This window comes from Phyllostomus discolor, chromosome 7 (assembly GCF_004126475.2).
Source record: "Phyllostomus discolor isolate MPI-MPIP mPhyDis1 chromosome 7, mPhyDis1.pri.v3, whole genome shotgun sequence".
Taxonomy (NCBI): domain Eukaryota; kingdom Metazoa; phylum Chordata; class Mammalia; order Chiroptera; family Phyllostomidae; genus Phyllostomus; species Phyllostomus discolor.
Window position 1 is genome coordinate 115,877,567 of NC_040909.2, and position 20,380 is coordinate 115,897,946.

Below are 20,380 nucleotides of genomic sequence, written 5' to 3' on the forward strand. Positions count from 1 at the left end.
TGGGCCCTTAGATATGTGAATGGTCTCATGCTTGCTTATTTATATGTTGTTCTGGAATTATTATTCATCTCTTTCAGCTGTGAATGGTTCTCTCCTGGACTGCTGTGGTGGGGTGTGGGAGGTGAGAAAGGTTATTTGGAAAGAACGCCAGACCAGCGGTTGGGGGAGTCAAATTTCATCCCTAACATTGTACACTGCTGCTTTGGGTGGCCTCTCCAATTCTCCCCATAAACACTACTGTCCTTCTGTGGGGGAAGGAGATCTACCTAAAGCTGCCTTAACCTGTCGTCCCTGAGATGATGGGAAAGCACAGGTGGCTGAGGTTTGGAAAGCTTTGGGAGAGATGACTTTGCAGAAATAAACACAGAAGCCATAAGACCATATATTGTAACTGACCTATCTGTGCATCAATTTCCTGATCCTCAAATTTGTTTAATCTGGGTTAGATGATCTCCTGAGTCCTCTCTCGTGTTCGCATCCCTGTTTCAAATTCACGAGGAATTAGAAGAGTGCTCGGAAGGAGTGGATGCCCTTTAAAAACTGTGGGCTGCATTCTCTACTCCACTGTTGGGGAGGACATTTTTCTTTGTAAAGTCCCCTGCATTAGTGCCCTCAGCTAAATACTCAGTCTGTGGAAAAGCAATCAAAAGATCATTTACCTAGGTGATAGATTCTAGTCCCCATGAAAAGGAAAGTGTGGGATAGATCAGTATTTCCCCAAATTGGGTCAGGTGTCCCCGGGGTCCTCAAGACGGTTAAGATGGTACACTGATACTATATTATATAGCATTGAATCAAGAGGTGAGGAAGTTTTCAAGTTTCTGATACTCTTTGTATTTCAAGGATAATGTTTCAACTTCATATTACTATGACTTAAATGCCTTACTATTTGCTGCTCTTCCTTTGTATTACAATGAAATGGGACTAGAGATTCAGAGTCTAGACAGATACAGTGGCTAGAATATAATAGTGTTACTTTTATTTTTATTGAAGCTAGTTTTCTGATTAACCTCTATTTTTGACATCTAATACTGATTTTCCATTTATAGCAATGATATAAAGTTCTTGCTTTTTAAAATGTATTTATATGTTATAAAATGAGTTAACTTAAAGAAAGAATAATACAAATTCTTGCAGAAGCCCTATTAACATCACATCAGTATCATTTGTATTAATAATGGATTCCTGAAAATTCTGTATATCGTAGGTTACTTGGAAAGACTGTAAAAATTTGGTATATTGTTTGTATAATATAAAGATTTAAAACTATTTAAGATTTGGGCAACTCCATGGAAAATAATTATTGAATACTTCAGAGGACAAGCAATTTAATTTAAAAAATTTAGCATTATTATATTCAAGATGTAGTTACCATATTTTTAGTGCTCATTTTTCTATTTCTAATGTCACATTTTCTTGTTATTCTGTTTTCAGATCTCTATTATAATTTGTAAGAAGGTCTATTTAATATTTTTGTGTGCACCCTGTTAAAGTGGATTACTTTCCTTTAAAGCACATACTTTGTTACATTATCACTTAAAACGAAGGTACTTATAAATTATATTTTTACTTTTAAAATGTGGTTGCATTGTTAATATGTTTCTCCTTCATTGCTATAACTATAATTTGGCTCAAAAGTATTACATTTTTCTTTTATTATGTGGATATGAGGTGTGGAATTGTACAGACTGGGTATACTCACTCTATTATAAGCATAACTCTGTAGCTTCTTGCATTGTAAAGACTGAGTTACTCATTCATCTTATATGCTAATCATTTAATTATGGCCTTTTTAGACCCATTTTAAAAATAAATATGACCTAGCTTTAGCAAGCCTAAAGCTGGGGGAAAAGAAAATCTTCTTCAGAATAACCTGTATTCAACCCAAAGCATAAATACGTCTTTTCTTATGAGATTTAATTTTGTTGGTAGCACCTTGCCTCTGTAACATTATAACTTAGAAATAAATGAATTAAGGTTTTCTGTATTGAGAACATTATAAAAAGTACATACTGCTTTTTACATTTTATTCTTACATGTAATATTAATAACTGTAAATAAAAACTTTATGGAAATGTTCTTTATTCTTCATAGCAGTTAACTTTGTTGATGAGTAATGCTGATTTTCTTCGTTATACAGCTATAACAGATATCAAAATGATTAACCATGGACATTTGTTAGTATAATGACAATGCATATAACAAATATATAATTAGACCTATTCTAAGCACTCCCCTCCCTCTGCGAGAAACTCAGTATCGGAGAGGGCTTTACTCATTGCCCGGTCTCTCTCTGTGTGTTGGTGTTTTCTAGGTGACGAAGAAGGAGCCCAGGAGGCGGCAGAGTCAGATGGGGACACGCAGCCGGAGAAGCCAGGGCAGCCCGGAGTAGAGACAGGTGACTGGGATGGACCAGGTAGGACATAAAATTAAAAATTCAACCATCCATTGCTACTATCGGAAATTCACTTCTTTTTCTTAAATTTTAATTAAGTTGTAAAACTCTTACCACCTCAATCTGATTTTTAAAAATTATTTGTGTCTATGCTGGTTATGTACAGGAGGTTAAATAACCACCATTATTTAACGATATTATCTTTTTCATAAACTATAAAACCAAAGTGTTACCTCAGCTTGAATTCTTCATTTTGTTTTCTTTCATACTCATGTAAGAATTAGTCAACTCTACTTGCTTTTTCTTTGAACAGAAATCTTTATGCTTTATCTACATTCAAACTGGGCATTATTTTAAAGCTTAAAAACAAAAAACAAACAATAATACTCCAACAGAATATTTTCATTTTAGTCATATTTTAAGTCATAGATTGAATCTCAGTATGTATTTAGAAGTTTAGAAAATACCAACAGATACCCGTCCTTAGATTCAGGGGAGTTTTGGCAACATTTTCATTTTTATAAATGAAAATTAAATTTAATTTTAAAGATCTTGACATCTAATCTTTCAAGAAAAAACAAAAACTGGTCAAAATACTCCAAAACACCAATAAAATTTTATGTAAATATATATAGTTCATAAAAACCCTGTGGAAAAAAACCCTTATATTTGGAGCCAAAGTAATTTACAACTGATGGTATATTTATAAATGGAACCCACTATGTCATAGAACTTAAGGCCACAAGTAAGTTTCAAAATAGTTTTAGCCATAATTTCCAAAACAGTAACATTTTTCATTAAGAACGATCCATGTATTTCAGTCACATTTCACCCCTGCATGACTTTGCAAACTGCTCTCTGCTGTGGATGAAGAAGAGAAGGGACTCCAGTGGTAACTTTCTGAAATCAGCAGCTGGAAAATATAATGCAAACAAAAATGAAGATACAATATATCTGACTATTATGACATCATATCTAATGTTACTCATGATATACACCAACATTTGTTTTCTGTCTACTACAGCATGTTACACATGACTTTGGGTCAAAATGTATTATATTTATGTTTCTTTTTTGAAAATGAGTTTATTGTTGTTCCACTAGAGTTGTCTGCATTTACCCCCACCCACCCCAGCCAAACTCACCTCCCCCTCTTGCTTCCACGCCCTGCCTTGGTTTTGTCCATGTGGCCCCCACATTTGTTCCTGAAAACTCTTCCCCCCATTATCCCCTTCCCCCTCCCCTCTGGTCACTGTCAGGTGGTTCTTAATTTCAATGTCTCTGGTTATATTTTGCTTGCTTTTTTCTTTTGTTGATTAGGTTCCAGTTATAGTTAAAGTACAATAATACCGCAGTTTAAGAGTTTGAAAGAAAATGTAGACTTCTGGCATTCTCACCTTAATTGGAAAATGCTTTTGTTTTCTCAATTTAGGGAAGAATTCCTTTGATTAAAAAAAAAGTAGAGGGAGTAGGGGGGAGAAAAATGTACTTGAACAATGATTAAAAAAAAAAAGTAGAAAAAACACTGAGGAGCATGATGCTGTCATTCAGGATGAAATTTTTCACTTTTAAGTTAAATTTATTTAATTTAGATGATTTAATGAGAATTTTCTTTTGTTGACATTTGGAGAAAATGTTATTTTTTGTGCACATATGAATATGTAAAAACTTTAAAAATATGTCTTCAAGCGGGTATGTATATGAGAAAAAAATTTTGTGTATACTATAAAATCGATAAAACATTTTTTAACAAAAAAGTTTATTTTATACCTTCTGAATAATGAAGTTCATTCCTAAAAAAATACTGCTGAGTATTTATTTTTTAAGGCGGAGTATTTATTTCTTTCCCTCAATCAGGAGAAAGTATAAAGGATCATTTTGTTGTTTTGCTGTTGCATAAATGGAGATGGCATCAACATCTTTACCCTGATTTTTGTCATTTGCGTAACATTATGGGTATTTTCCAACTTCATTGAGATAAAATGGTTCATATTTTAGTGGCTATTTCCAAACATGTTAGAAAATGATCTCTGGATTCTAAGGGTTTAGGTTCAGATTCTGGATTTGCCACTCTTTTGCTGGACTATTTTTAGCAATTAGCTTATTCTCTCTGTGCCTATATCCTCATTTGTAAAATGTAGGGAATAATATTATGGGTTTTGTGAGGAGGATATTAGACCATCCACGTAAAATGCTAATCACCATTATTATTGCCTTGGAATTGTTGGGTCTTGAAGCAGGTCCTATTAAAGTTCTTCCAGCATTTCTTGAAGCCCAGTAGTGATATACCTGACACCACAAAGGGTAAGCTTCTGTACTGCTAGGCATCTAGTTTGCAATTATTGTTTAAGACAGGAGGTAATGAGGCCTCTTGATTTTAAGGCCTCCTGATTTTAAGGCCCTCCCACCCAATTCTGATAGTCACTCTAAGGACAATTTTCTCTAAAACTAGGCAGAGTAATAGGACAAGGAAATTATCTAAAGAATTTGAGGTATAGAGCTGACATCATTTCAGACACATCAGGGCTTACCTTATTTTTAGAGTTTGATTGAAGACGGCTCCAAAACCTTTCTCAATGGCTCAATTCAGTAATGAATCAACTCCTATCTGACGTGTCCTATTTTTATCAAATGCAAACTCCCCCGTGCAAACTTTTTTCCCTTGTTATTTACCTAAAGGTACACTTAGTAATTGCTTGCATCTCTGTTAACGCCTGTGATCACGTGGAACTTAAACAACTTTTACACAATCTGTCTTCTTTTGAACACCTTCCTGTGGTAAAATTCTTTAATGTTTAATTACGTGTGACTTACTTAAATCTTTGTCAAGTTCTTATGTGTTTTTCACTATTCAAATGGACAGCTAGACCCGCAGTAAGCTAGTGCAATTTGGGACAATGTAAACGTCATTACCTCATTATTTCAGTATTTCTAACTTTCAAGTTTTAGGGTTTTTTGTTGCTCTTAAAATTTCCTGACACAACCTTGCTTGGAATCTAATTCATAGGTACTTGTTATCCAATCTTCTTCCTTTTCATCTATATTTGTCTCTACTTCGCTTAATATCATTTCTGCCTTCATTAAGTATCTCTTCTCTTCTTTCATGACCCTGGTAAGTTTCATGTTTTATCACCCTTGCAGTATTTCAGTTTCCAAATACTCTTATACATTTAATTATTCAATAAACAGTGATTATGTACTAATTATTGTGAAAGTTGCTAGGAAGAAGTCCAAAGGCAAAGCATAATGCTGCCTGCTCTCTTTTTGATGCCATTTCTCTCCTTTAACCCCTTTTAATTATTCACGTGTTGTTTAGGTCACTGATGCACTAATTAAGCATGACAAGCTAGGAAGTAGAGAAGGGTCTAAACTATTTTCTAAAGGAAATGTACAAATTATAGAGTCAGACACATCTGCATTTGAGATCATATGTTGACACTTGGGGCCTAGTGACCTCAGGCATTTTAAACAACCAGGGCCTCAGTTTCTCTATCTTTAAAATGGAAAGAATAACAACTACCTTGAAACAGTATTATGGGGGTGACATTTGAAAGAGACGATGTGTAAAAAGTATCTAGCACACAGCTTGGAAGAGCATGGGATTTGCCAGATGTGAATGGTCTTCCCTCACTGGGACCTCTCATAACGGCCGACAGGTAAAGCACTGCCCCTGTTTTAAAAATACCGTTTACATCTCTGGCTCTCTCTTTTCAGAAAAATCTTTGGAATCACATTTGATGTAGAAGGAGATTTGGGGGAGAGAATTCAGAAAAGTCATTAGAAATTCATGGTTTGCCTCCGTGAAATGGGCACCTTAAAAGTCGCCCCTTACATCGGCTCTCGTAAGAATGCTAAGTCTCTAGGCTATGTTATTAAAACCATGGTTACTTCTTTTTCCAGTTGGAAATAGTGACTGATTTGATTTCTCTGGTTTAATACTGAGCGAATCCAGGTCTTGCCATCAGACTTACAGCAGCTATAATTGAACTTTCCAGGAGCTTAATAAAGGAACATACCACAGTCCTCAATTTGTACAAAAAAGTACATGTACCCCAAATAGTGTGTATTAATGAAAGTATACACAGATATAAAATTTTGAGTAAGCAGTCATTTAGATTCTTTGACATGAACTTTTCAAGATAAGCATGTACTTTTATTTAAATAGATTTTGTATTTATATGTTAAGCTCTTGGAGCATTTTAATAAAAATAAAGTAGAAACTTAGACCCCGAATTGAGTATTTGGTAAATTAGTAGAATAAAATTATGAATAATTTTATATAATATATTATAGAATATTACAACTTGTTATAGTAGAATAAAATTATGAATAATTTTATATAATATGTTATAGAATATTACAACTTGCTTCTAGATCAGCAGTTTTCAGCCTTTCTCATCTCATGGCACACATAAACTAATTACTAAAAATATATTAGCAAAAGTTATTTTGCTGATCTGACCCCCCAAAAAAGGTATACTTTTGATTCATTCACACTGGATGACTATTGTGTTGGCTGTTGTCATTTTTTCTGTTTGTTTTGACAGTGTCAGGGAAAAGAGGTCAGTGCCCCTGACTAAGTAGTCAGGTATTGCATATTTTAAAAATTCTTGTGACACACCAGTTGAAAAATTACTGTTCTATATTGGTATATGGAAATCTGACTTTCTGTCAGAGGTAACTTATTTTGGGGCAGTGTAACAAGTGAAGAAAAACAAAAATGTTTTTCCATTTATATTATGATGCTGTCAGTTATTGATCATATGACTTTAAGTTATTATTTTACCAAGGCCCCAGTTTCCTTGTTTATAAGATGAGGTTAATAATAATAATAACTACCTCTTTAATGACATTTTCTATGTAAAACATAAAGCTCAAAGCTTTATACATGCTTAATAAATAGCTTGTAATATTACTTTTAGTATCATCATGGCAGCTGTGCCTTAGCAGCTGTGACAATGCCTTATAGATGACAAGCCCTTGTTAACCATTTGTACAGTGAACTACCTTTCTTTGCAAAGAAATTTTGTTATGTAGGCATCACCATAGGATGATATTAGCTATGTTCTGTTCAGCTAGAGCTGAAACATAATTCAGCTAAAGAAAGTTGAGTGTAAATACATTTTCAGGAAGAGTTGTCTTGCATAGGATCAGATGTGCATACTTGTTGCATCTGGACTAGGTGTTGTTGGCCCAGGAGTCATAAGTAAGTCACCTCCCTCAGTTGCTGTCCGGCATTTCGGATGCATGCAGATGGCTGGGCTGGGTCTACTCTGTGCCTTAAATTAAACTAAGGAGATGCGGCATGTTTTGCATAAAGTAGAATGGTAGCTGGAAGACCCCTGTGAGGTAGAAGCACATACTAATGATACAGTATTTTTTTTTTATCCTTACTAGTTAGTCCAAAGAAGGGCTTGGAGATTACAGTTCTGATTTCGTTTCCTTTTTGATTGGGAAAATGTGGTAGATATAAGATCTGGGAAATGCCATTTGAAGTAAATTAACAGAAACCTATGAAACATAGTTAACCATAGATATAGTCTGACAGTAAGAAGAATATTGTGAGAAGCGGAGGAAATCGTAGAATGACTGTGTATTACTCTGACAGTGAATTGGTATTATCTCTGCTATCAGATAATGCAGTTATCATTAATTTTCACATTTGCATTTCAATCTTTGGAAGGAAATGACTCTTGCCGGATGAAGATAAGAGCTCTGTACCACTATAATGAACCATCATTTTATCCCAAAGCTTTGTGTCCATATGAAAATGAGGCAGGGAGGAGAGAGAGAGGGAGTGGGGGGAGGACATGGGGGGTCAGAAAAACATTATAACAAAGTATCAAAAATTGCTACAGACTTTTGAGCTCCTTATGACACAAGAGGGGGTCAAAATAAATCTTCTATAGTGTAGTTAAGTGGATATCGGATTAAAAGATGAAAGCCTTACTCATTGTAGAACAGAATACCGCATAAACAGAGTAAAAAAGTTCTCTTTATCTTATTCCCTTACTTCAGTTTGCATTCACATAAAATTAAGGCACATAGAAACTCATCCAAATTTTTTTTTAAAAAGGCAGATTGAAGGCAAAGTACTTGTTTATGGTTTGGAAAGCGATGTCCTAGAATTATAAAGAGCTGCATAAAATATACCAAATTTGTTATTATTATTATTATTTATTATTTATACTTCTTCATTTGTATAAGAGTGTGAATTAAGGATATTTATATAACTAGTTGTAGAATTTGAAAACACCTAGTTAGTATTCATGAGTTTAATTGAGATATTCAAGTTAAAGGATAATAATTTTGAGATTAATTTTCTTTGGACCTTACTTTGCAGTGATCTTTTTTCCTTGAACACCATGCTGGAAAATGAATACAATGTCAAATTTTGTAAATATGTCATGATCCCAGAAAAATATATGACAAACTATTTTTTCTTGTTCTATACCCAGCTCCTATGACAAAGTTCATTAATCAACTGAATACAGCAAAAGCCCCCTTGACTAAACTACAGTTTCCATCCTTTCTCTAAAACTTACTAATTGAGGCTGTTAGGGGTTGAGTTTTGTCCCCACAAAATCCATATAGTAAAGCCCTAACTTCTAGTACCTGAGAATATTATTTGGAAATAGGGTCATTGCAGATGTAATTAGTTAAGACAAGGCCATGCTAAAGTAGTAGGGTAGGCCCTTAAAACAAAATGAATGGTGTCTTAACCGAAGAAAAACTTTGGAGAAAGACAAGTACACAAGAAGGAAACTATGTGAAGATGAAGGCGGGGATTGGGGTGATGCTTCTATAAGCCAAGAATGCCAAAGATGGGCCAGAAACCACTAGAAGCTAGGTGAGAAGCATAGGACACTCTCTCACAGCCTCAGAAGGAACCGACCCTACTGATACCTTGATCTTGGACTTGAAGCCTCCAGAATTGTGAGGCAATGCGTTTCTGTTATTTAAGTCACCCAGTTTATGGTACTTTGTTATGGCAGCCCTAGCAAACTTAATACAGAGTCCTGAAGCTGAAAAGAAATCATGAGTCACCACTTGTATGGTTGCAAACTATACTTCTTACTGTAATTTTTCATTGATTTTAAATATTGTCTAAACCATTGAAATATATTTGGGGGGAAAAGATATAGTCAAGGTGTCAAACATGTTGAAACCTTTAAGACTGAATAAGGAAAAGTCACTAAAAAATTTTAATTTGTGGACAAGGCAACTTTGAAGAATTAGGGGGAACTCATAAAAGTGCAGATGACTGTACTTGAACGACAATAAAATAATTTAAAAAAGAATAAAAAATATTAAAAGAAACTGCACTTAGATGGTTTTGCAAGTGCTTTTATATCCTGGCTCTGCTCTAATGAAACAAACTATAAACTAGTTTAAGTCCATGGCTGTCATTGATCTAAGTGGAACACTGACCAAGTGGCCCGCACACCAATAAATAGTCTAGGTCCCACATCGTCAATTTGATTATTAAATATGCTTCTGTATATGATAAGTTAAAATGTAATGCTAACATTGCTATTTAAAAAGAATGCCCTTGCTTGGCTATCTTGATTAACTACTCATTTTGTTTGTGTCCAATAATAGAACTTCTATTCTCTTTCCCACTGAGCCATAGTTCAGCTCAGAACTCTTCTCAGCTGGGCGCTCTGGGAAGCCACTACCAGTCCGTATTCTGCATTGACATATGACACATCTTTATTCTCACTTTTATAGCCTCTCATTAAAATGAATGCAGGAGACATTTTAGGGGAACAAGGATTATGGACATTGATTGTTTTCTTTGACTCAGCATTGTACCCTGAAAAGACACCTAAAAATATAATTGACTTTCATATCCAGAAATTTAAAAGAAGTAAAAACTTTATATTTTGTGATTTTTTTTATTTTGTCTGGTTTATACAAAAGACTTAATTGGGCTCAGAAAGATAAGACCAACACAGGGACATACATTAGAAGGACTTTAAAAATATGGAAAATAAATGCAAGTACATAGAGACATGTATACTTGCTATCAGCGGACTGTAAATTGGAACTAGAAGGCTATTACTGATTGGGTACACTGCATTCAAGATTAATTGGTTATTTGGGGCAAACATTTATTTATTCAACTATCAACTATATGCAATGCCCTGTGCCAGACTCTAGAATGTGAAATAGCAAATAAGCCAGAGTGGTTTCTGCCTAAGAGTTTATGCTCCCTGAGACAATGTAAATTGCGATAATGATTTTTTTTTGATACTGCATTTGTGATAGCTTTTCTATAGAAGAAACATATGTGATACCATAAAACCATATTTTCAGGGGTTGGGTTAGGATAGTCTGGTAGAAAGCAAGTGAGTAATGACTTCTTTGAAGAACAAGAATTTTTTATTTTTAATTTTTATATTTTAATGTTCAAAGTTTCAGACAAACATAAGATAAGAGGGAAGAGGATGGTCAATCTCCACATGCCATTTCCCAGGTTCAAAAGTTATCAACATTCTGCCAATCAGGTTTTATCAGTTTGCTCTTAATCTGCGGGGTGGTATTTTAAAGCAACTTGCTGAAATCATGTCAGTTCACCCATAGCTTTGATGTGTCTTGCTGATAAATAAGAACTTTTGTCTTAAACATAACAGCAATATCATTATAACACATAAAATACACTAATTAATATATCTAAAACTCAGTTCATCTTCCAGTTTCCCCAGTTACCTTTAAAAAAGAGTGTTTATATTTGGTTTGTTGGAATCAGGATCCAAACAAGGTTCCCATATTGGTTGATAGTATTCCTAAATCTTTTTGCATCTATAGTAGTCTCTCTCTCCCTTCAACTCCTCGCTCCCACTTATTTGTTGAAGAAACCGACATGTATCTGGACTATTTTTCACATTCTAGATCGGGTAGATTACATACCAGCGGTGTTGTGTAACATGCTTCTCTTTCCTGCCCACATTTCTTTTAAACTGGTAGTTACATCTAGATCTTTGTATAGATTCAGGTTCAATATCATAGGCATACATGTTTGATTCTTTTGTAACAGTCCCATGTGTCCTGGGAGCATTTTTTAAAATTCCCAGTCTATCTTTTCTCTGTTGCTCAGATTGGATAATTAATTGGTTCTTACCCCATCCACTCCATTCTGTTGTTAAGCCCAGACATTGAGTTCATGTAATAATTTCTAAGAAAGAGGGAGTCATACCTCAATTAAATGCTTCTGAGAGGTCATAACTGAGACCTAGAGAATTTCCTTGAATTCAGTGCCATGCAGATATTAGTGATTTTAACTCGAACCATTTCAGTTGGGTTTCTATACCAGAAGCTGGACCATTTTAGGTTGAGGTGTTTTTGATAAATAAATATATTTGGGTTCTGTGAATCTGTTTATTAATCAAATTATTCATTAAAACCATTTACCTCTTACTTCTACCTAAGAATCTTTTACTCTGAAGCATTCTTAGACTAGCTTTAACAGGTAGATGGAACTGTCGTAAATTAATTAGTAGATTTTTTAGGAGGATCAAATGTGGCAAGTCTGAAAGTTTTTCCATTAAGACTCTTCTCAGATGAGTATAGAGTTTCTGTCTGGAGTGGTGAAGAGGCCTGGAAAATGTATAGAGGTGATGGTCGCTCCACATTGTAAGTGTACTCAGTGCCACTAACTGTACATTGTACTGTGGTTAAAATAGTAAATTTCATATTATGCATATATAATCACAATAAAAGTAGGCTGTATTTAAAAAGAAGAATCTTTCAAACTTTAGGATTTAGGTATATGCTTCCAAAGAAATTTGTACTCTCATACTAACTTATTCTGAACCAACTACCCATTAACTTTTATAAATTATTTTAAAGTTATTTTTTATTTTCTGCCCTTATCATATCTTCAGGTTTTACATAATACATTTTTGTCATTGGCTTTAAATTTTATCCTTTCAACTTTTATTTCCCAATAGCTGGTTTACCTAATAATTTGTAGGGAGTTTTGTGAGATTTATCACTTTTAGTGTGATTGATATCTAAATTTGAAAGTAATATATAATAATTTACTATAAATTTGATATAGGTTAGAGATACTCTTTCTTTACAGTATCCAAACTGACAGCAGTTAATGTTTTTCTATTGTCATATTTGTTGTTGTTTTAACCCCAGGACTATGTTTGGGCTTTGGGGATTATTATATCTTTGTCTTTATAATAAACTCCTAACCTTGTTTCTAAGATTGATACTTAGAGCTTGTAATGTATTTGCCTATAAATATAATTTACATGTGCTTGCCAAGTCTTGTACTTCATCTCTTGTACCTTTGCAGTCCCACATTGAATTCATTAAACTAATTAGTTCAAACATTTATTGAGGACTAACTGTGTGCTAGATTCAGGATAAAAAAATAATTTGGACTCTGACTACCTTCAAAAAGCTCATAGCACAAAGTCAAAGGCAGATAAATGATGAGATAGAGGACATTGCTATGGATTTCATTGTAGAGATGTGTACAGAGTGCGGGGGTAGCAGATAGTGAGGAAGGTCATCCACCGCCAAGCAGGAGGGGTGGTGGGGAGACTGCTGAGGGAGAAGGGAAGGGTTGCTGGTGCTGGTGGTGAGACATTATGCTGATGGAGGTTCTTGCAAAATTTGGGGGGAATAAGGGAAAAACTCTCAAGAGGAAGTGGCATAGCTTCTTGCTAACATAAACTGATGAACGGAGGCACGCAAGTTATGGAAGATCATAAATGAAGCCTGGAGAGACACCTGTCTCAGGCTTGAGAGGTCAGGTAAGGCCTCTCTGTGAGCATGGAAACATGTAGAGGAAAACAGAAGAGGAGAGAAGACCACTAGCATTGCAGGCAGAGGGAGTGCAATCCACTAGGTGTTGACACAGAGGGTAAATCGTGGTCGGGGATCAGACCGGGACTGGCATTAGATACCTAGGCAATAGCCTATTGCAGTAGCTCTGATCCAAACTCAGTAGAGATTTGGGTGCAGTGAAAGTTGCCAGCATCATCAATAACTGTTTATGTTCTCTCTGAACATGGTTGGAAAGTGGTGAAGGAGGAAGGAGGGTTCCTCGCCCCGAAACCCTAGCACAGGAAAGCCGTCATCTGGGGAGCAGGCAGGATGGCTCGGTCTCAGAGCGTCTGCCCTGAATGCTGGTCGCACACACATGTTCTTCTGAGTAATATAAAAGCAAGAGTTTTCTTATGGTTGCATAAACAAAATGAACCTTCATTTTTATTCGGCAAGGAAAAATGCTTTATTCATGGTGAAAAAAATATTTTAACTATTTTAAGTCATTAAATTTAATGATTATCATTACATTTATATCCCATTTGAATATAAATATGGCACTTTATAAAGCATTCAACCACATAAAAAGTACTTTTATTCACATTGATATGTATTGTAGGAAAATATTCTTTGATTTTAAAGAACTAGATATTTTTGAAAAGCCCAAATTATTCATTCATTAAAAATCATAATTATGATTGTGTGGCAAAGTTAATTTTCTATAAAATAGGTTTTTCTGTCTGGAAAATGGAATTGAATTATTTTAAGAACTCATATAACTTAAGGCTAACATTTCATGCCGCTAATTATGACTAATATATAGTAGAATATTTCAGCACATTTTAAAACTAGATTGTTAGTTAACTTCACCTTCTGGATTTAACTCATTTTTTACTTTTATTTTATTTTTTTAAAGATTTTATTTATTTATTTTTAGAGAGAGGGGAAGGGAGGGAAAAAGAGAGGGAGAGAAACATCAGTGTGTGGTTGTCTCTCGCACACCACTACTGGGGACCTGGCCTACAACCCAGGCATGTGCCCTAGACTGGGAATTGAACTGGCCACCCTTTGCGTCTCAGTCCGGTACTCAATCCACTGAGCCACACCAGCCAGGGTCCCCTTTTTACTTTTAAAGGTAAACATAATAAAATGAAAATATAGTTATCAGATATTTTAATAAAGCAATAATAAATCAATTAAAATGTACATATATAATAAAAATATGTGAAATATTTTTATGGTTTAAAAGTACATGAGATTAATACTTCTGATTCCCTTTGGGCATTTGATATTATTAAATTTGTATAATTCATGACATTTCATTCATTGAGCTCATTGACATTCTTTTTTAAAAATCATAAAACATAGAAATAAAAGTACCGATAAAGGTAAAATCAGTAAATGAGATAATCTAAAGCATTTATTTTTTCAGAGTGTTGTTTTCTGGAAATGATCAAAACAAAACCCATTTAGAATTAAATGGGAACTCTTCTCTGGGCAGAAGAGAAGAGTTTTCCTCTCCTATGAACTTTTTACCTTTCCATTTTCCATTTGTAGCTCTAGTAACGAATATTTACTGAGGGTTTACCATGTGCCAGTCACTATTGTAGGCTTGGGGGAATAAGAGCAAACAGATTCTCAAGGGTTTCCCTCATAATGACTCTAGGAATATTGTTTTCCTCTTGGCCAATGGGGGAAGAACACTAGGTAAGGTCATAAAGCAAATAATCATGAAATAAATATCAAGCAACTTGACCCCAGAGATGGTGCTCATTATCACTTCTCTCTTTCTATTTTCCATGCAATGAACGTCTTTTTATTATGGCACCTGTTATTTGCTGACATATTTTGACATCCCTTTGCCTAACTGAGTGTTGTCTTCTTCCTTCCCTAAAATACAAGCAAGGAAAAAACGTTTTCTTTAAAACTATTAAACTTAGTTTATGCTTCAGTAAAATTTTTGTAAAATCTAAAGCTTCCCTTTCTAGTGCCCAACTTTTTTGGTTACTACAATGTGTTTAATTCATCATTTATCTGTTTTTTTTTTCTGGAAAACAAAGATGATAAGTCATAACAGTTATCATCTATTGAGCATCCTGGCCCTAGTAATATAGCCGAGAAGTGACCCAGCTCAGAATCCTGTGAAGGACGGCAGCATCCCTTTAAAGAATGCTTTGTTTTCCCTAGGCACTACATGGAGGGATTTCACTAGTTACCTCCTTTAATTGTCGCAAGCCCAAGAGGCTCTGCCTAGTTTATAGGGGAGGATGTTACATGTTAGGTAGGGTAGTGAGGTAGTTTCCTTAGTCTCACGCTGCTAGCACATCAAGCTTTTAGGGGCAGTAGGGGAGACAATCGGAGATGAAAAATGCTTTTGCATTTGGTTCCTCTGGTTAACAGCTCAGTAAACTGGGACAAATTCATCTTTTTTCCCCTTCATCTTTCTCATCTGTAAAATGGAAGTTCTGTGTACCTGCTTTGTAGGGTTTTGGGAGCATTGCACAAGGGAATTACTGGGGAGAGTGTCTCACCCAAGTGCTGTGCGAGGGATGCAAGTGTGAATCACATCACCATCACCATCGTTAGTACTTTAGAGCCAGAAACATTTTCTGTCTTAAATCTTGCTTTCAACCTCGTTTCTTCTTCTCCACTGGATTTCCTTACATTTTCAATGGCCAGAGAAATCGTGAGTCAGTTTATATCTAACTTTTTCAGAGAACCAGGGTCTTGTAGGTTGACCATCCTTGATGAGAGTAAAACTTTCAGTTGAATATGAAGTGCTAAAGTACTTTAGGTTTTTAAACAAATAATTGAGGCATTTGTTGATTATGCTCACAGTCTCTTCCACTAAGGATTTAGGGTGACATAAGGATGAATAATGAAATCATAGACTAAATTATTAAAGTAGATGAAATAAAACATGGAGAGAAAAATAGCAGAGACAGAGACAATATAATAGCAGGGCTGCCTCACCCATGGAGTCCGGGATAGTCACTCAAAAAGGGCTCAAAATCTCCATTTGTTCCCTGGGCTGTCTTTTCTCTGCTGTTCTCTGGTGTTTGGAGGGCCTTGGGGTTGTTCTGAATTGCCTTCCTTTCTTTCTTTCCTTTCCCCCTTTTCTTGGCACTTTCTCCACACATTTCTTCAGGCATTCGTACCAAATTTTTCTCATGAGATTTCTATTCTCAGTCAATTTTATCTTTTAATTTTATGGCCCATCCAGAACTGCTCAGCTCACTTTCTGAAGGAGAAATAAGAAAGGCAAACAAAATAGAAATAGACGCATAGATACAGAGAAAGACTGACAGCTGTCAGAGGGGTGGGGGCGGGGGCTGAGTGAGGAAGGTAAAAGGATTAAGCAAACAAAAAATCATAGACAAAAGGGTGGTGAATATCAGAGGGAAAGGGGAGGTGGGGGAGATAGAAAAAGGTAAAGGGGGGATAAAGGGTGATGGATGGAAACTTGGTGTGGGGTGGTGAACACACAATACAATATACAGATGATGTATCATAGAATTGGACCCCTTAAACCTATATAATTTTATTAACCAGTGTCACCCCAATAAATTCAATTAAAAAAAAGGAAGTGCAAAATGTTACCAAATCTTTCCTTCCATGTTTTCAAAAAATTGCAACATTGGCTACTTTCTATTGTGTATGCGTTAAAAAATTCCTTTAAAAAATCAAATATGCTTATCATTATTTTAATAAAACCTCCCCTGAGTAAATCAATTCCATAGAATTGGAAAAAATGAAGTTTGCAGTGAATGGGAGATGCCACCGGTGTTCAATAGGGAGCCATTAAAAATAGACCAATGCATAAGGCATTTTTTGCAGTTTTCAATTTGTAAGAAAATGAATTCATTAGAGGGTACAAGGGAGAGAGAAATTTGTCAGTTGGAATGTTGGAGAATGCAGGCTTCTGATGAGACCAGCAGAGGAGACAAACCTCACGCACTGATGCAGATTAGGCCTCGGAAGATGAGGGCGTAAAAGGGATTTAATGGTGGGGTGGATTATAGAAATCCATGTAACAATGTTAAATAATTACAGTTCCAGCCGAGATCAAAGCAGGGCTGATTGAACGCCCTCAAGCTGTTAACACGAAGTATCTGGAAGGGGGGGGAAACCCCTGCCCTGGAGATTGGTCAGCCTGGGCAAGCAATGTATGCCATCTATAGAAGTTCCGGCTATGGAGGGCACCAGTTGTGGAGGAGGAAGGATGGAGGAGGTGACCTGCAAGGGGATTTCCTCGCCTGGGGCTTGATATAAAAAGGGACTTTTGGAGCTGTTTGTAATTTGGTTGAAATTGCTAAAAAAAATATGTGTGTGATTAACTCTTTCCTTCAGAGGATGGAGAAATGGCACTTATTTAATTACATTGCAGATGTCAATGGGAATTTCTGTAATTGATTTATTTACCATTCTTGAGTTTTCCCTTTGAGGAAAATTTTACTTTCACTGCCTATACTAGAGTGCTAGTGACTGTAGGTAAGGTTAACTGAAATAAATGAATGAATAAATGAATGAATGAATGAATGAATGAATGAATAAATAAATAAATAAATAAAACTTCTTTGTGGAAGACACATTTACCTGCAGAAGGAGCAAAAAATATCTTGACTAATAATGGGGAAACAAATTCTATTACATTTGCACATGTGGTTTTGTTTGATTTTCTAATGACCCCAAACATTATAAAATGTTGAATTATAAAACAATTGGAGCTAGTTATAACATGAGAGAACCAATTCAGTTGACCCTAATCCCAAGATTTTGGGACAAATTTAATGTAGGACTATTTATCTACATCTCTCTGTCTGTATATTATATGATAAAACAAAGAGGGAAGTGTAGTTCTACAACGTACAGAGGCATCTTTTATTTATTTTTCACAAAATTGAATTGTTTAATATTTTTAAATCACAAAAATGCAAAGCCAACAAATATTAAAGCTGCATTTATAGAATCGTACTTCTGTATTTTGTTATCCAGTGAAAATGTGTGGTTTACAGACATAGTTGAGCTGCATAGTTGACATAAAGAGGTGAATTATACAGTTTAAAAGCCAAATATTTGCAAATGCTTTTTTATGACACTGTATATTTTGTCTAGAATTTCACTCAGGAAGGATTAGAACATATTTCCGTAAACCACATGGCATTTCTAGTACAATGGTAGTTTTAAGATTCAGGCTGTGTGGGATTGAGCTAGCCACCTAATTTTAAATTTTGAAAACCTTTATGTCAGAAGATGAAATATTGATCTAAATAATAGGCAGTAAATATACATACACACAATACACACTGCTTAAGAAATTGATAATGACTTCTTAAAGGCAAATTGTTTTTGTATATCCAAATCTGGGTTTTTATTAGAGTAATTAAATTTTTTTTCTAAATCAAGTACATTTACCTAAACATTCAGGTAAGGGTGTTTTAAGAATGAAAACTTTCTACTGCATGTGTCCAATCAGAGAAGACAACTTGTGTGGTAGACGATGCCTCACCAAATCTGGGTGATGAGGGCTTTCACTCCACGGCTTTCCTTAGGTGGAGGTTTTATGGCATTGCATTTATTTTTTAATAGTTTAATATGACTGCATTTTCTTTGCCAAACCAATTTCTTTTTTTATAGGGGTATAGATGTGTTAGCTAAAAGATCTTTTCTCAGCTGTGGGAAACGTTGCTCATATGGAAAGCATTATTTAAAAATCCTACTCATGGCATTGGTGAAGATGATAAATTATGGGATTAAACTGTTTAATGAATACACTGAGTATACTTAAAAGGATTAAAACAACAACAAAAATATAAATTAAGACACTTTCTACAAGTAACCAGCCAATTATTAGTCAATTTTATAGTTTCCCCCACATTTTTATGTTTAGAATGTCAGTAAAGTTCTAAAGCTGGTCTTATATATTTCACAACTGAATAATGTGGTTATTTTATTTACATTTCTCTTTATTGTGTCTTTGTATTTACTTGTCCACAAAACGTCACTTCTCATTATTTTCATAGGTTCTTCTACATCACAGAAGATTTATAAAACATAAAAGAGGGCCATTAATTACCCAAGTTACCCATACTGAAATGTTTTTACTTTAGGTTGTAACTTTAATTTTTTCACTGCTGTTTAAAGAAATATTGTTTATCCACATAAAATTACATACTTGAGACTAAATGCCAAACAAAATCATTTTTAAAAGTTGCCTTATTTTCTTATCTTGAGGAGGGTTTTGTTCTAAGAATGCAAGGGGTGTGATGGCTGTCAGTGAGTTTGGCATCACACAAAAATTCTGAAATTATAGTAAGATGGAAAAAGAGAAGCCTAGAATGTCTCTTCATAGTAAACTAGGTTTAGATCCTAGCTCAATGTTTCATTAATTATTAGTTGAAGGACCTTGGAAACTTTGCTACTAGCTTGGAATTTTAATCTGCTTATGAAAACGATGCCTACGTCATAGACATGCTGTGTGAATTAAACAAGGTCAAGTGAAATGTCGTATTTGTTCCCAGTCACGATGCAGGTCTCGGTAGGTGGAGGGCTGCAATGGGAACTGCCCAGTCCCCTTTCCCATTAAAGCCCGGCGATGGCCAAGGTTGGGTGGAGAACGCTGACCTTGAGCTGGCAATTCCTAAGTATATTTTTCATCCTAACACAACTCTTTAGCAAAGTGAAATGTAAGAATCTGAGGATGAGTGATTTTCACTGTTACTTTATGTTTCTGATCCTCAGTTCTTCCACTAGCAAACGAGGGTGCCAGTACCTTCTTCTTAAAATGTGTCTCAAGTAGAAGGAAGCACAATTTACATATGTCTGGAATGCAGATGTACTCAATTATGGAGAGTTATCACTGTTTTATTATTATGCCAAAAATACTGGTAGGAACTAGCTTTTAAAAATGCTAAGCCCGGTGGTTACTAAATATGTATTGAATTTCCGTATATGATGGGCATTCTGCCGAGCAGTGAGAACATGGAGATCGATAAAACAGAAGCAATTGTTGGCCTCATGGGGCTTGCACTGTGCAGTGACCATGTAAATGCCATTGAATCACCATTAAATCTATCAAAACGTTTTTAAAGGTGTTTATTTTAATGATTATAGAAGTAATATACCTATTCTTTCAGGACTGCATAGTTTCGTGGAAGGAAAAAAATAATTTGGTAATCTCCACCTCACTGGTTTACGCTA

At 35.1% G+C, this 20,380-nt stretch overlaps 1 protein-coding gene across 2 annotated transcripts in view; it reads left to right on the plus strand.

Moving 5' to 3' along the window:
• ZFPM2 (zinc finger protein, FOG family member 2) overlaps positions 1-20,380 on the plus strand; it is a 440,537-nt gene that overhangs the window by 111,798 nt on the left and 308,359 nt on the right. For both annotated transcript variants that reach the window (XM_036031342.1, XM_028533983.2), the window contains one exon: positions 2,315-2,416. In XM_036031342.1, the coding sequence (XP_035887235.1) occupies positions 2,315-2,416 (102 nt within the window). The remainder of the gene's footprint in view (positions 1-2,314; positions 2,417-20,380) is intronic.